The sequence below is a fragment of the Chelonoidis abingdonii genome, chromosome 22, assembly GCF_003597395.2.
Source record: "Chelonoidis abingdonii isolate Lonesome George chromosome 22, CheloAbing_2.0, whole genome shotgun sequence".
Classification (NCBI taxonomy): Eukaryota; Metazoa; Chordata; order Testudines; family Testudinidae; genus Chelonoidis; species Chelonoidis abingdonii.
In genome coordinates, this window is record NC_133790.1 from 8,575,772 (window position 1) to 8,590,596 (window position 14,825).

At 44.7% G+C, this 14,825-nt stretch overlaps 1 protein-coding gene across 1 annotated transcript in view; it reads left to right on the plus strand.

Moving 5' to 3' along the window:
- Positions 1-14,825, plus strand: part of DNAH10 (dynein axonemal heavy chain 10) — a 121,928-nt gene that overhangs the window by 8,199 nt on the left and 98,904 nt on the right. The window contains exons 5-11 of the mRNA XM_075059969.1: positions 87-202; positions 725-956; positions 1,710-1,867; positions 10,542-10,772; positions 11,766-11,956; positions 12,483-12,681; positions 14,303-14,497. Coding sequence (XP_074916070.1) covers positions 87-202; positions 725-956; positions 1,710-1,867; positions 10,542-10,772; positions 11,766-11,956; positions 12,483-12,681; positions 14,303-14,497 — 1,322 coding nt within the window. The remainder of the gene's footprint in view (positions 1-86; positions 203-724; positions 957-1,709; positions 1,868-10,541; positions 10,773-11,765; positions 11,957-12,482; positions 12,682-14,302; positions 14,498-14,825) is intronic.

Genomic DNA, 14,825 nt, shown 5'->3' on the forward strand with positions numbered 1-14,825 from the left:
ATGCAGGAACACATCAGCACTGGTTTTAATGACTGCTTTCTGTATCAAGTAGCAAAATGTAACACTTATTATTTATTACTGTCTAGAAACAGTTAGTGAGCCTAATGATGTGAACGAAGCTAATGAAATTCTGCCTGAATTGCTAGAATGTGGCATTCTGAATGGTCATACTCTTTTGATGCTGAAGAATATTTTCTCACAGGTAAAGGTGTTACCATTTCTGCGTATGGACCCCTGAAGTTTTTGTTAGAGTCTAATCCATTTAGTACAAGGTTGATATTATCAGTACACAGTAAATTCTAATAGTTGCTGAGCTAATCTGATTTACCCTCTTTAAATTTATATATAATATTTAATTTGAATCCCCCCCCCCATGAGTTTAGGGAAGAGTGTGGAGAGAACTGATATTTGAACTCATTGCATGTTCCAAGTGTAGGGGGTGTCTGGGAATGTAATAACATATGCCTTTATTTATACATGAGAGTCAGGTGAGGTTGAAGGAAGCTTTCAGATAGTGTGTGAAGACAGAATAAAAAAGGATGACTGGGCTATTACCCCATAAGATTTGAGGAGAAAATCATGCCAATAAAGAAATGAAATGAATTATAGTTAGTCATGTGCAATAGATCCAAAGGTTTGTTAAATTAATATTTAGAAATTTGACTGGATGTTGATCTTTCAAAATTGTGAACAGTCTAATTTGTGGTACATGTTTGCATTTCAGGTTTTTTTGCCTGCTTTGTCCCATAATCAGTACAAGGCTGAGGAACCTGCCTTTCATCCAGATGCCGAAAAGCCAGAGGCTGAAGACAGGCATTTAGCTGAAGCTGAGCCTCTTGAAAAAAAGAAAGAGCAGTCTGTGGAATTTCACAGCTTTCACATAATAAGGAATGAGTTCTTAATGAACATGCAGAAATTCCTAAGCCATATTCAAAGGACTATACAGCAGATTGAAGGCAAGTATCTCCCCCTGCCCTACACTTGATATTTACCTTACATGACAGTGGAAAGAAATTAATTCAGGTTTGGCTTTGTTTCAAATAGTGATACTCAACCTGTAGTTATATAATTGCATGCAGCTCCTGGAGAGTCTCCAGATTTGATCAGAGGTCCTCTTCTGTGATGATAAGAGCATTACATACAGCTTTATACATGCAAGGGAGCATGGAGCAAATAGACCAGATTTGTAATAAATATCCTGCCAAGGAGTCAGGAATAGGAGTGGGAGAGAGGCTAAACTCCCCTAACTGCCTTCCAACAGTCATGTGGTGGGAGAGTGAGGGAGGGGAGCACAGGAATATAGGAATTGCCTACCGGATCAGGCTTTTGGTCTCTCCAGTCCAGAATCCTGTCTCTGACAATGGCCATTACCAGATGCTTCAGAGGAAGGTGCAAGAGCCCCAGAATAGGTAGATGTGGGATAATCTGCCCCAATGATGTCTCAGCCTAATTCCTAATAGTTAGAGATTGTTTTAAAACCTGGAACGTGAGAGGTGTGGCGGGGGTTACACTTCCAAAAACTCTGGAGAGAGAGGAAACTTTTGGCCAAAATCGCTGATAGAATAAGCGGAAGGTTTACTAGCTGTCCTCAGATAGATACCTAGATGGAAGATTTGTGCTTTTTTCATTGTGTTATTTGAATGGTGTTGATGAAGCATATTGGGGAAATAAAATGGCTAACCGAGTCTAACTGCATTTCGTTCCAACAGGAGAGATTAAATTGGAGATGCCAACTATAAATCTAGATGCAGAAGTGAGTGAACTTGCCACAGATCCAGAAGTGATTGAAACATTGGAGCACTGTGGAATGACCTGGCTAACATTAATATCCACAGCCGTTGAGGACCAACTCAGAAAGGTCCCACAGGTAACATTGCTAATAACCACTCAGCATGCCAAAACTGATCTCTCCATTACTGGTTTGTGCTCAGTGTCATTCTCTGTTTGATTGCCCGAAAGGGTGTGGTTTCCATCTGCTGACTAATATAAAGCAAAACAAAGGTAGTGGGGAACTGGGTGTCTTCTGGGTAATGGAGTATAAAGCAATTCACTTCCAAATTGTCAGTGCAAATCCTGCAGATTATTACTTATGGAAAGTTGTTTCCAACTGATGGCTGTTCAGTGCTCTGCGTAAAACGAGTGTGGTGGTCTCAGCCCAGCTGCCAATGATCAAGTGTTCACATCACAAAAATTATCACCCACATTTGGCTTTAATGGCTATTTTTGTTGGCAGTCTCTGCAGGGAGTCAAGGTACTAAATGGGTTTGGAGACTGACATTTCCTTTCCTAGGGGTGGGATCATGGGAAAGGAGCAAGGCGCATCGGCAGGACAGTGTGTGGGAGCTTGCTGAAGCTGCCTGTTTTGAGGCTAGAGGACTTGAATGTCCTGGTCTGCCATCAGGTTCCTTTCACTAGAACTAACTTCATAGAGAATCATAGAAAAGTAGGGCAGGAAGGGACCTCAAGAAGTCATCTAGTTCAGAACCCTGTGCTGAGGCAGGGTCAAGTAAACCTAGACCATCCCTGACAGGTGTTTGTCTAACTTATTCTTTAAAATGTCCAGTGAGGGGGATTCCACAGCTTCCCTTGGAAGCCTGTTCCAGTATTTACCTATCTTTATAGTTGGAAAGATTTTTCTAATATCTAGCCTAAATCTCCCTTGCTGCAGATTAAGTTGACAGCTTTTTGTTCAGTGGACATGGAGAACAATTGATCATAGTCCTCTTTATAACAATTCTTAGCATATTTGAAGACTGTTATTAGTTCTCCCCTCAGTCTTCTTTTCTCAAGACTAAATTTGCCCATTTTTTTACGTGTCTTAATAAGTCAGGTTTTCTAAACCTTTTAACATTTTTGTTGCTCTCCTGTGCACTCTCTCCAGTTTGTCCACATCACAATGCAAAGTAATGCACATTGGAAAACATAATCCCAAATATACATATAAAATGATGGGGTCTAAATTAGCTGTTAGCACTTAAGAAAGAGACCTTGGCGTCATTGTGGATAGTTCTCTGAAAACATCCGCTCAATATGCAGCAGGAGTCAAAAAGCAAACAGAATGTTGGGAATCATTAAGAAATAGATAGATAATAAGACAGAAAATATCGTATTGCCTTTATATAAATCCATGGTACATCCACATCTTGAATACTGCATGCACATGTGGTCGCCTCATCTCTAAAAAAATATATTAGAATTGGAAAAGGTTCAGAAAAGAGCAACAAAAATTATTAGGGGTATGGAACAGCTACCGTATGAGGAGAGATTAATAAGACGGTGACTTTTCAGCTTGGAAAAGAGACGACTAAGGGGGCATATGATAGAGGTCTATAAAATCATGACTGATGTGGAGAAAATAAATAAAGAAGTGTTATTTACTCCTTCTCATAACACAAGAACTAGAGGTTACCAAATGAAACTAATAGGCAGCAGGTTTAAAACAAACACAAGGAAATATTTTTTCACACAGCGCACGGTCAACCTATGGAATTCCTTTTCAGAGGATGTTGTGAAAGCTAAGACTAATGGGTTGAAAAAAGAACTAGATAAGTTCATGGAGGATAGGTCCATCAGTGGCTATTAGCCAGGATGGGCAGGGATGATGTCCCTAGCCTCTGTTTGCCAGAAGCTGGGAATAGGCGAAAGGGGATGGATCACTTGATGATTACCTGTTCTGTTCATTTCCTCTGGGGCACCTGGCATTGGCCACTGTTGGAAGACAGAATACTGGGCTAGATGAACCTTTGGGCCGACTGAGTTCTTATGATCTTATGTATCTTCTTATCTTTCTTAAAGTGTGGTGCCCAAAACTAGATGCACTACTCCAGTGGAGGCCTCACCAGTGCTGTGTAGAGCGGGGTAATTACCTTATATGCAGCACTCCTGTTAATATACTCCAGTATGATATTAACCATTTCAGTTTTCAGTTTCATTTTCAATTTGTTCAATTTGTGAGCCACTATACTGCCCAGATCCTTTTCTTAGTACCATTGCCTAGCCTGTTATTCCTCATTCTGTATTTGCCTTGAATAGAAACACTTCAGAAAAAAATGAAAAGAAACACTTACTTTATCCCCATCTTCTGAATCTTCAGCAACATAAACTTGGATAATGGAGTGTACATTTTCAAAATCATCATTGTTAGCTGTCTCCCTATTAGTCAAATCAATGTGATAAACATTATATAATATTAAAAACTGCAATGACATTTTGTTTTAATTTAGCACTTATTTATCCCTGAAATCTTTATGAATATTCAAAAATTCTCACTGTAAGGACCTGATTCTGCAAACAGTTACACACACAAGTAACTTTATGGAAGTGAGTAAGCCCATTAAAGTCAACCTGACTACTCATATCTATAAAGTTACTCACAGGCATAAGTGTTTGCAGAACTGAGGCCTAAAGCCCCAATCCTGCAATTAGTTCCAGATGGCAGACCCCACTGCCTGTGTGAAGCCCCATTAACTTCAGGGATCTGCTTGTATGGGGCTAATCTCCTGACTGGAACCTAAATTGGCAAATATTTCTTCTTCTTCGAGTGCTTGCTCATATTCATTCCAAGTAGGTGTGCGCGCGCCGCGTGCACGTTCGTCAGAAGAATTTTCCCCTAGCAACACCCGGCGGGTCGGCAGGCGCCCCCTGGCTTGGTGCCTTTGCAGCACCGTATATATGCCCCTGCCGACCCGGCCGCTCCTCAGTTCCTTCTTACCGCCCGTGTCGGTCGTTGGAACGTGGAGTGCGGCTTAGCTGACCTCCACATCCCTAGCGTTTCACCCGTTCTACATAGTTCTTAGTTAGTTAGTGTTGTTTGGTAGTTGTTAATAGTTAATAGTTATAAGTATAGTTGTTAAACGTAGTTGTATATAGTTAGTGGGCTGAGGTATACTCCTCCTCGCCCGCTCCGTGTACGCCTGGCGCGGATGCAAAAGGAGACCCACGATCGTTGCTGAGTGTGGGGGTCAATTGAACGGAGCAAGTGAAAATATGTAAAGTCCTTTGAACAAGGAAAAAGGAGTTGGGATCGCGTTAAAGCAGTCTTATGGAGCCGCTTTGACCCTGGCAGTCCGGGCGAGCGCGACCGAACCGACGGGCAGAAAGTTTGCATCGGCACGGAGAGAGGTCACGAAAACACGCGGCAAAGTCTCCGGGAGAAGTGGCCCGGCAAGCTCCTTCATGAGGGCGAGAAGTCCCAAGCTCTGGGCGATACTTACAAAGCACGAGTCTGAGCATGGGAACACACCCGTCCGGCAACCATCTGCCCGGCACCGTTTTCTCCAGACAAGTCGGATCCGGCCAGGGCAAGAGCAGTTGAGTAGCGGTGCAAACAGCTCCCGGCGGATGCCTGGTCGAGCTTGCTGTCCATACGCCGGAACTTTGCGAAGGGAGGGAATGATAGCGGTGCTGAACTCCTGCTCACCCCGGCACGACAGGTGGCGGGTAATTCGTTCGGGGCGCTAGTTTCGAACCCCGACATGTCCTCGGAGTGAGACAGGCCGGTGAGATCGAGATCACGGAACGCCGCGCAGGTTCTAAGTCACACGCGCTCGCAGTCCCGGCGGTTCTCTGTGGTGCGGTGTACTTCGACACGGCCAGGTACGACGTACTGCGTCGACGTTAACCTCCGAACCATCCGCGGAGCCATATCACGTCGTTACTCGAGATCATCCCTCCGGGCACCAGGCTGGTAGCAGTCACCCGATGACCTCCGGACGTGCTGGTCGAGTGTCCGGTCAGGCACTGGTAGACTCTCGGCAACCTAGTTAAGCAATCAAGGAGGGTGTAAAGCCGCAGGACGATCTGTGCCACATTGGAGTGACCACGGCACCCCTCGGGTTCTCGCCGGTCCGTAGCGGCCTATACGGGGTGTGGGACAGAGAGCACAGGTCGTGGGACAGGCCGCCAAGTGGCCTGTCTGGAACTTGGGCCTATCATTAAGCCAAGGTGATCCATTAAGTGGTATCCCAGCATGCGACTTCCACCGTGGTAGGAGGCTGTATAAGCGTCCACCGAGAGGAACACGCATACTACGGTGACGCAGGACCACTGAACCGCCAAACGGCGCTCCCTAGGCAAGAACTGAGGAGGACTGTGGTGCATGTCTCTCGTCTCTCTCGCGACAAGGGTGTGGTGGGCACTTCAATTTCGGGCCCGCCCATCCTATCGCACCCAAGCGACATGCATGCGGTGCGTGAGACTTAACCGCAGGTGGAGGAAGTCACGAGGTGGAGACCCGGTCGTGGGACATTCGTCTTCAGATGCCCGACATGGTCGTCTGTCTTTCATAGCTCATCCAAGAAGAGCGGACAACAATTGGCAGGTCTCCGGCGTCTATCGCTCAAGGCCAGGGGTGAGAGGAAGTGACATTAGGTGCTCTCTAAAGGGTACCAGTACCATCTACACCCTCCTCTCATGCTCCCTGGTCGTAAATCCGTCAAGGAGGGAGGATGGCCAGCCCGACCAAATGGGGAGGCTAAACGCATGACCTGGGGAGCAAGTTAATCCGCAGGGGGTCTGCAGTGTGGGTTGCAACCAAACGGCTTCCCTCAAGTGATACATTTAACCGTGGCTAGTCATGGCCAATTCACTGAGTCTGGTACCGCTAGACTCCCTGTCAGGAGTTCCAGAGCATGCTGGAGGAGGGCAAAAGATTCCAGACCTCCTGAGATCCTCGATGGGAGATTCAGCGGCTGGAGTCGCGGCAGGAGAAGAATGGGAGGGATTCGTGGTTGCAGGGGTCGGTTTGCTCAGAACTGCACAAGATCAGGACCTCCATTTGAGGGCAGGCTCTTTTCGGAGAAGAGACAACACGTCCAAAGCCTAAGACAACCGATTATATGCGCTCGTAGCCATGCACAGCGCAGACCCAGAAGGTCTTCGCAGGGCAGCTCGGCCCTCCCACAGCCCGTCAAGACTTAATAGACACGGGCCGAGTGACAGGACGTCAGTCTGTCCAAGGGAGGACAAACAAATGGTTTGCAAAAAAGCCGACGGACCTAAACACAATTTTTGAGGTGCGGTCCCCGAAGAAAAAGCAAAGAGGCCCAACAGTCCCTTTCAGTTCCATTTCTTTTTTCAAACCGCACTTCTAACTTCTCCGGCGTGGACGACGCTAATTCGATGTTGGGTTCTGTCGACGTGAGTTTTGGCTAAACTCCAGCATTTATTTTCGCATACCTCCTCCACCATCCCGGAGACTTCAGGGACCCCTCTACAGCATCTCTGTACAGGAGGTTCCTCAAGCTTCTCGAAATCGGAGCTTATAAGAGGAGGTGCTAGATCAGAGGTAGAGGGTTTGACTCCTGCTATTTTTAATCCAGTCAAAGAGGGTCTCACAAATCATCTAGAATGCGCGGATCAACGCTTGTGAAGAAGTTGAAGTTCGCATGGTGGTCGTCTTGGGGTCTATCTCCCGTCCTGGACCGGGAGACCTGGTTCGCTGCTCCTGACATGAGGAGCCTAATTTCATTGTTTCGATCTAAGCCCACGCACGCTTTTTTCGTTTGTGGTAGCGGGACCGACGTTTCCATTAAGGTCTTGCCTTCAGCGTCTCTCTGCCGCCGCGGGTGTTTACAAAATGTATGGCGTAGTGGGGCTTACTTACCGTCGACGAGCTATGTTCTTCCGCTCTACTGGAACATGGATTTGTTCGCGGGTCAGAGGCCTCAGGTCCAACACATAGCGGTATAACAGAGTGTTAGAACTCTTAGGTTATGATCAATTTTCGAAATCAGTCCTCAGTCACAGCAGGGAAAGACTTCATAGGAGCTTTATTAGCCTTCCATCCCCGCGACAGCCTGCTTCCCTGCGGTTACAGGCGATAAGTCTATACAATAGAGGCCTACTAACTCCCCAGATCTCGCACGGGTTGTCTCAGCCTGCTCCGTACATGGTGGCTGCACCTTGTCACAAGAACAACTCCGCCTTCGGCCCCGGCAAATTTGGTTGGCCTCCGTTATCGACCGTCGAAGAGGGACATGCATAGGCATGTGTCTCTCCCACAGACGGTTTTGCTTCACTCGGTGGTGGAAAGACGTCCCCGTATGTGTGGGCCATCGGGGCCGTTCATCCCGGCAACCAATCAGTCCTGAAAAGACGCATCTCTGGGTGGGGAGCTACATGGGGGTCTGCCGAACCAGGTCTTGGTCTGCTAGAGAGTCATGCACATACGCTGAAGAGCTGCGAACAGTTTCGCTGTTCAGACCTTTCCTCTCCCTCATGCGGGACATTGGTTTTAGTGCTCAGGACAACACACGCGATGATATAAGAACAAGCAGGGAGGGCACGTTTCTCCTCTTTGTCAGAGGCTATAATCTCGGGAATTTTGTATAGTGAGTCAGTGGATCTGGTGGCCTCCTTCCTCCAAGGAGTCCAGAACATAGTTGGCGGACCATCTCAGCAGGTCCTCCTAGCCCACGAGTGGTCCCTTCGTCCGGACAGTAGCCATTCTCATTTTCCGGAGGTGGCGGGTTATCCCCGGATCGACCTCTTCGCCTCCCGCACCAACGAAAGTGCCCCAGGTTCTGCTCCTTCCGCGGGTCTTGCCCGCATCGATCTACGGACGCATTCCTCCTGCCCCCCTCCATGGTCCGACCACAATCCTTATATGCCTTCCCGCCTTCCGATTGATGCACAAAGTTCCTGGTAAAGCTGCCGCAGGGACAAGGCTCGGGTAATTCTCGATACGCCCCAGCGTGGCCTCAGCACCCACTGGTACACCACGCTGCTGGACCTGTCCATAGCTCAGTCCGGTTTTCTCCTGCCGGCTACATCAGGACTTAATAATCTCGAAGACCACGAGGCTTCTCCCATCTCCGACCATCTGGTCCCTCCACCTGACGGTGTGGTTCCTGCTGGCTGAGCTCTGCGGAGCTGCCGCTGTTCTACCCCAGTGCAGCAGGTGGCATCCTGCGAAAGCAGGGAAGCCTGCAACTCAGGGCTACTATTCTGGCGAAATATGGAAGAGGTTCTCATTGCTGGATTGTCAGTCGCAAGGCGTATCACCAAACACGTGCCTCCATCCAGTGATATTGGAATTATCTATGGCACCTTAAACAGCAGTGACCATCGCAGTCTCAAGTCCTTGTGAGTCCACCTAGCTTGCATTTTCTTCGGTCCATTCCAGGAGACGGCCCTTCCTCCGTTCTTCTACTCACCGATGGTCTCTAGGTTCCTCAAGGGCTTGGAGCGGTTTGTACCCCAGGTCCGCCGTCCCGCCCCCTCCTGGACCTCAATCTGGCGGTTTCTCTCAAAACTAATGGCCCCTCCCTTCCTAACCCTTGGGCTTACCTGACTCTCTCCTGTATCTATCGTGCGAAAGTTGGCGTTCCTGGTGGCTATTACATCGGCCAGGGGAGTCTCTGAGACTTCGTGCTTTTGTCGCGGACTACCACCTTACATGATTATTCCACCAGGACAAGGTGCAGCTGCGCGCCGCAGCCCGCCTTCCTGCCCAAAGTGGTCTCCCCTTTCCACCTCTAACCAGGACATATTCCTCCTCAGTGTTTTATCCTAAACCTCATGCATTCCTGCAGGTGCAGAGCCTACATTCAACTGTCGATGTTCGCAGAGCGCTGGTGTTTCTGACATTAACACGCCACCAGAACCTTTTCGAAAGTACCTCCCTTTTTTATTGCCGTGCGGGAACAGGATGAAAGGTCCCCTGTCTCGCTCTCAAACTAATCTCATCCGGGTGATGGCCTGCATTAAAACGTGCTACGCTTTAGCTCACACCTCTCCAGGACGAGTGACTGCCATAATTCCCGAGAGCACAAGCTTCCTCGATTGCATTCCTAGCCCGCCTGTACCTATACAAGAACAGTATGTCCGTGCAGCCACGTGGTCGTCCGTTTGCACACCGTTCTCTGCCCATTACGCCTTGGGTGCAGCAGTCCAGAGGACGATGCAGCTCTGGCTTGGCTGTTCTAGCATTCAACAGTCTCCAACTCCAACGCCCCCGCCCTAGGTAAGGCCTTGGGTTCACTCTACTTTGCGAATGAATATATGAGCAAGCACTCGAAGAAGAAAAGACGGTTACTACACCTTAACTGTTGCCTCTTCGAGATGTGTTGCTCATTATTCATTCACCACCCGCCCTCCTTCCACACCTCTCGGAGTAGCCAGCGAGAGCAACTGAGGAGCGGCCGGGTCGGCAGCGGCATAATATTATACGGTGCCGCAAAGGTGCCACGCCAGGGGGCGCCTGCCGACCCGCCGGGTGTTGCTAGGGGAAAATTCTTCTGACGAACGTGCACGCGGCGCGCGCACACCTACTTGGAATGAATATGAGCAACACATCTCGAAGAACAACAGTTACAAAGGTGAGTAACTGTCTTTTCCTCTAGGAAGTGCTCTGTGTTTCAGAAATGTCTTATGGCCACATTATGCATGTGTAGCCATATAAATATCTTTATTGATGCAGCCTTGTTTAGTGCACTGAACATGTTGCAAATAAAAGCTTACGAAATGTGAGTGTGGTTATAATTTCCCCCCCAGTCATAAAGAGAATTCTAATGCCTTTTCTTGCTTCCTCTCATCTTCAGGGTAATGGCCCACTAGCAGAAATTGACCTGTGGCGTGAAAGAAATGCTACTTTAAGTGCTCTGACTGAACAGATAAAGCTCCCATTAGTGAAAAAAATTTTAGCAATACTAAAGGAAGCTGAATCTGGACTTCTTGAAAATTTGCAGATAGTCATAAGTGATCTTAGCAGGCACCACGTGGAAGCTGTAGATAATGTTAGGTTTCTTTCAACTCTGGAGCGCCATTTGAAGGTATGTTTATCTAATGATACTTCAGGAAGATTTGTCAGTGTTTAATTCAGTCATGTCTTTCTTTTGGTATAAGCCCAGCTCTTCTTTTTTATTTTTCCTGTCATTTTTTTAATCAATAATAAAAATACACCGTGATTTGCTTAGATAGTAAAAAAGAAAAAAATGCTCGTTTAGCTTCTCTTCCTAGGTGCAGAGTTGTTCAGACTGCAGTGATCAATAGAGAGGAGAGTGTATTCTGTCTCATAGATAAGTGGTTTGTAACCTTTTTAGGCAACTGTACAAGTTTACTGAATTAATGCCTGATTCAATTCTTATTGACAATGGGAGTTGGATCAGGGTCCCAAGATCTTGGCTGCCTCATCTACTGCATGTCAACTTTCATTCACTTCTGTGCCCACTAGATCTTGATGGAATGTGGGCTGCTTCAAACCTCAGTTTTGGAACCGACTTTACTAGGAGTTGTACTTGCGCATAGTAACTGAAAGTAGAATTAGGTCTGAGATTTTAATCACTTAGGTAGGAAGTGCTGGCTATTATACCACAGCCTCAGGGGAGTCACTTAACATGGGTAATAAAATGAGCGAATAAACAAAGCCAAAGTTTTATCATTGCTCCATTTTTGGTCCAGTTTCTGCTGCTGAATGCACTCATGAGTCTCCTGCGCACTCATGATTCTCCTGTTAAAGGAGCTAGGACTCATTCAAGCATTCAGGGGTAGATTTGGGCAAAAAGTACTGGCAGTCTTCAATAGAAACTAGAATTTTAATGAGAAAACAAATTGCCAGAACCTGAATATTCACATCTATAGGCCCAGTCCTGCAGACACTTAGGCACATGAGTAACTTTAAAGTTACTGACACGTAGGTTTGCTGGATTTGGTCATATGTTTGTTAGTCTCATAAATTCTCTTGAGCCCAAGTATTTAGTTAATAGAATAAGTATCTTTTTTTTTCATGGCAATCTTATTCACAATATTTATCCTCTATTTAAAAGAATTTAACTCATGGCACTGGATTTAATATTGTCTTGGATACAATTCCTTCAATGATGAATGCACTGAGAATGGTTTGGATTATCTCACGGCATTACAACAAGGATGAGCGGATGATACCCCTCATGGAAAGAATTGCGTGGGAAATTACAGCGAGAGTCTGCAAAGTTGTGGACTTACGGACTTTGTTTAAGTAAGCAGTAGATTCTTACTTAACTAGGTCATAACTGTTAGTAGCTTTGACTATCTTACAGTAAGTGTGATAGTTGTCAATTTTATCAAGTATGTCTTACTTATATTCAGGAGCTTTCATTATATTTAGCAAATTTTAAAGGCACATTTGAGAAGTTCACTATATGCACTCTCATATATTATTGAAGCAACTTTAAAGGTGGAGGTACTGGTTCCCTTTTGACATGTGCTGGTATAAAGTAGTAGTAACTCTATTGAAATCAGTGGAATTCCAGTGGTACAAATATGATATAAGTGCTGTCAGAATCAGCCCTGAAATCTTTCTTCCTTTTGAACTTTTCAAAAACCAAAGTCATGAAATGTTCTTGAGGGTGAGATAGTATTGGGAAATTTTAAGTTTTGGCTAGATTTCATTAAAATAGAAGACTTTATTGAACCATGATATTCTAGCTCAATGAAAGCATCATTTCATATTAAACCTTTAAAGGTTCTTGTCAGTCTTTTAACTGCTTTGTTTTGTTTAATAGAGAAGATAGAAGCATTGCAAAAACTAAATTGTTGGAAGCCAAAGGCACTCTTGAAATGTGGAAAAAATCCTATTTCGATATTCGTGCCCAAATTGAAGCCTCAGGAAGAGACCAACGATGGGAATTTGACCGAAGGCGTCTATTTGAAAAAACAGATTATATGGCTTCGATCTGTCAAGATCTGTATGATATTGTGCAGGTAGTAATGTGTGTGGTTTTAAATAAAAGGATTGTGTATCTAGATTCCCCAGCTGTGAGAGATTGTTTTGCATTGTATTGTATTTGCTGAATTGAATGAAATTTTAGTAACCTTTAAAACATTTGCTAGTGGGCTCATCTGGCAGATTCTTTGTAATACTGTTAGGGTGACCAGATGTCCTGATTTTATAGGGACAGTCCCGATTTTTGGGTCTCATTCTTATATAGGCTCCTATTACCCCTCCACCCTGTCCTGATTTTTCACACTTGCTGTCTGGTCACCTTAGATACTGTTGTAGTAGAAATGTATATCTACTGCCTCCCAGGTTTTTGGACTCGAAGCACTTTTTCTAATATACATAAAGTGGCAGAGGAGGGGAGGCAGATGGTTTCTGCTTTCCTGCGCACTTATTATCTGATCTTGGAATACAATTGGCCTTGATCTCAGTGTGGGCCAACTAAGTTGGAGGAAAAAGAAAAGGATCAAACTGGAGAAGGAAGTTAAAAAAGAATAAAATGATGGGGGTGTAATAATTATTGACCCAAGTCTTCAATGGAAGCCATGTGGATGGATTCTGATGCCTGCAGAGTCTCAATGGTTTCTATAGCAGTGTGTGGGCATAGGGTCTGCTCACCAGTACCTCATTATGGAATGGGTTCGTATATCTGGGTCAACCTCTGTAGGGCCAGAAATGGATGCTGACTTGAATTCAAATTGGGCTCTTTATTTGGAGATGGATAATGTGATTCATCACCAAATTTACTCGTTATTATATTATCATTAAAATAATTTAAATGTTTTAAGAGGTCTTGTATTTTAAATGTGTACTTTTAACACTGAAGAATAAATGTAATGTTTTAAGAACAAATTCATAGACATAAATAGAGGAACAGTTATCCAAAACTACAACCAAATCTTGCAGAGCTTTATGCTTGTGCTTAACTTGAGGCAATGGACAGTCCCACTGATGTCAGTGGGATTAATTATGTGTATGTGTAGTTAAGCACATGTTTAAGTCTTCTCAGGATCAGGGCCTTAGTCTGGAAAAGATATATTTTAATAGGTTTACGTTATTGCTAATTCTATACGTATTTAAAACAATCAAATATTTTTATATATTAGTCATTTTTAGGATTTAGTGAACATACTTTGTTTTGGGGGAAAATAATCCCTGAAACTGTGGGAGTTTTCCATGTACAGTATTTTAGAAAATTTGACATACATAAAAGGTCAGTATGTCAAATGCAAGATAATAGGTCAGAATTATGGAAATTCTTGTTTGATCAAATTGACATAATAAATATAATGTTTGTGGATGAGTGAGTTTTTGATCAGAAAGTATATCTTGAGATAAGAGAAAGGATATAAACTTTGTAGAAACTAGCAATATATTCCTACTAGCAGGAATGGAAATTTTGTCTGAATAAGAACTGTGATATTGGGCACCTAGATTTTTATATGGAATTGTACAGTCTTTTATGGGAATATACAAAATGTATGTCAGTGTAAGGATTATTTATTTCCTTTGTGTAAAAGTTATTTATTAAAGGAAAGAATACACAAAAATATTGTTTTGGCTGAAAGATAGTTAAAAATAATTTCTGTTTGTCTGAACAAACAGGTTATTGAAGAGTTCTACAATATATTTGGTCCTGAACTGAAGGCTGTCACTGGAGATCCAAAGCGCATTGATGATGTATTGCGAAGGGTTGATGGGCTGATTAGTCCTATGGAAGTGCTGACTTTTGACCCTTTTAGCATCAAATATGCATCTCAGTGGAAATTTGTTATGGAAGATTTTAAATCGGAAGTACTGGTAGGTAGCAGGTCCTGTGCTGGTTATGTCTATAACACTGTATATCTTCCTTCTAGAATTTCAAAATTTAAACTTAAAATAAATGCAAACCTGAAAAGTAAAAAATAAATGAATCAATAATAAAATAAACATGGCCAAACATTTTAATTTGGAGTTTTGGGAGGAAGCCAAAGGTTCTTCTTCGAGTGCTTGCTCATATCCATTCCAGTTAGGTGTGCGCGCGCCGCGTGCACGTTCGTCGGAGAAACTTTTACCCTAGCAACACTCGGTGGGCCGGCAGGTCGCCCCCTGGAGTGGTGCCACTATGGTGCCTGATATATACCCCTGC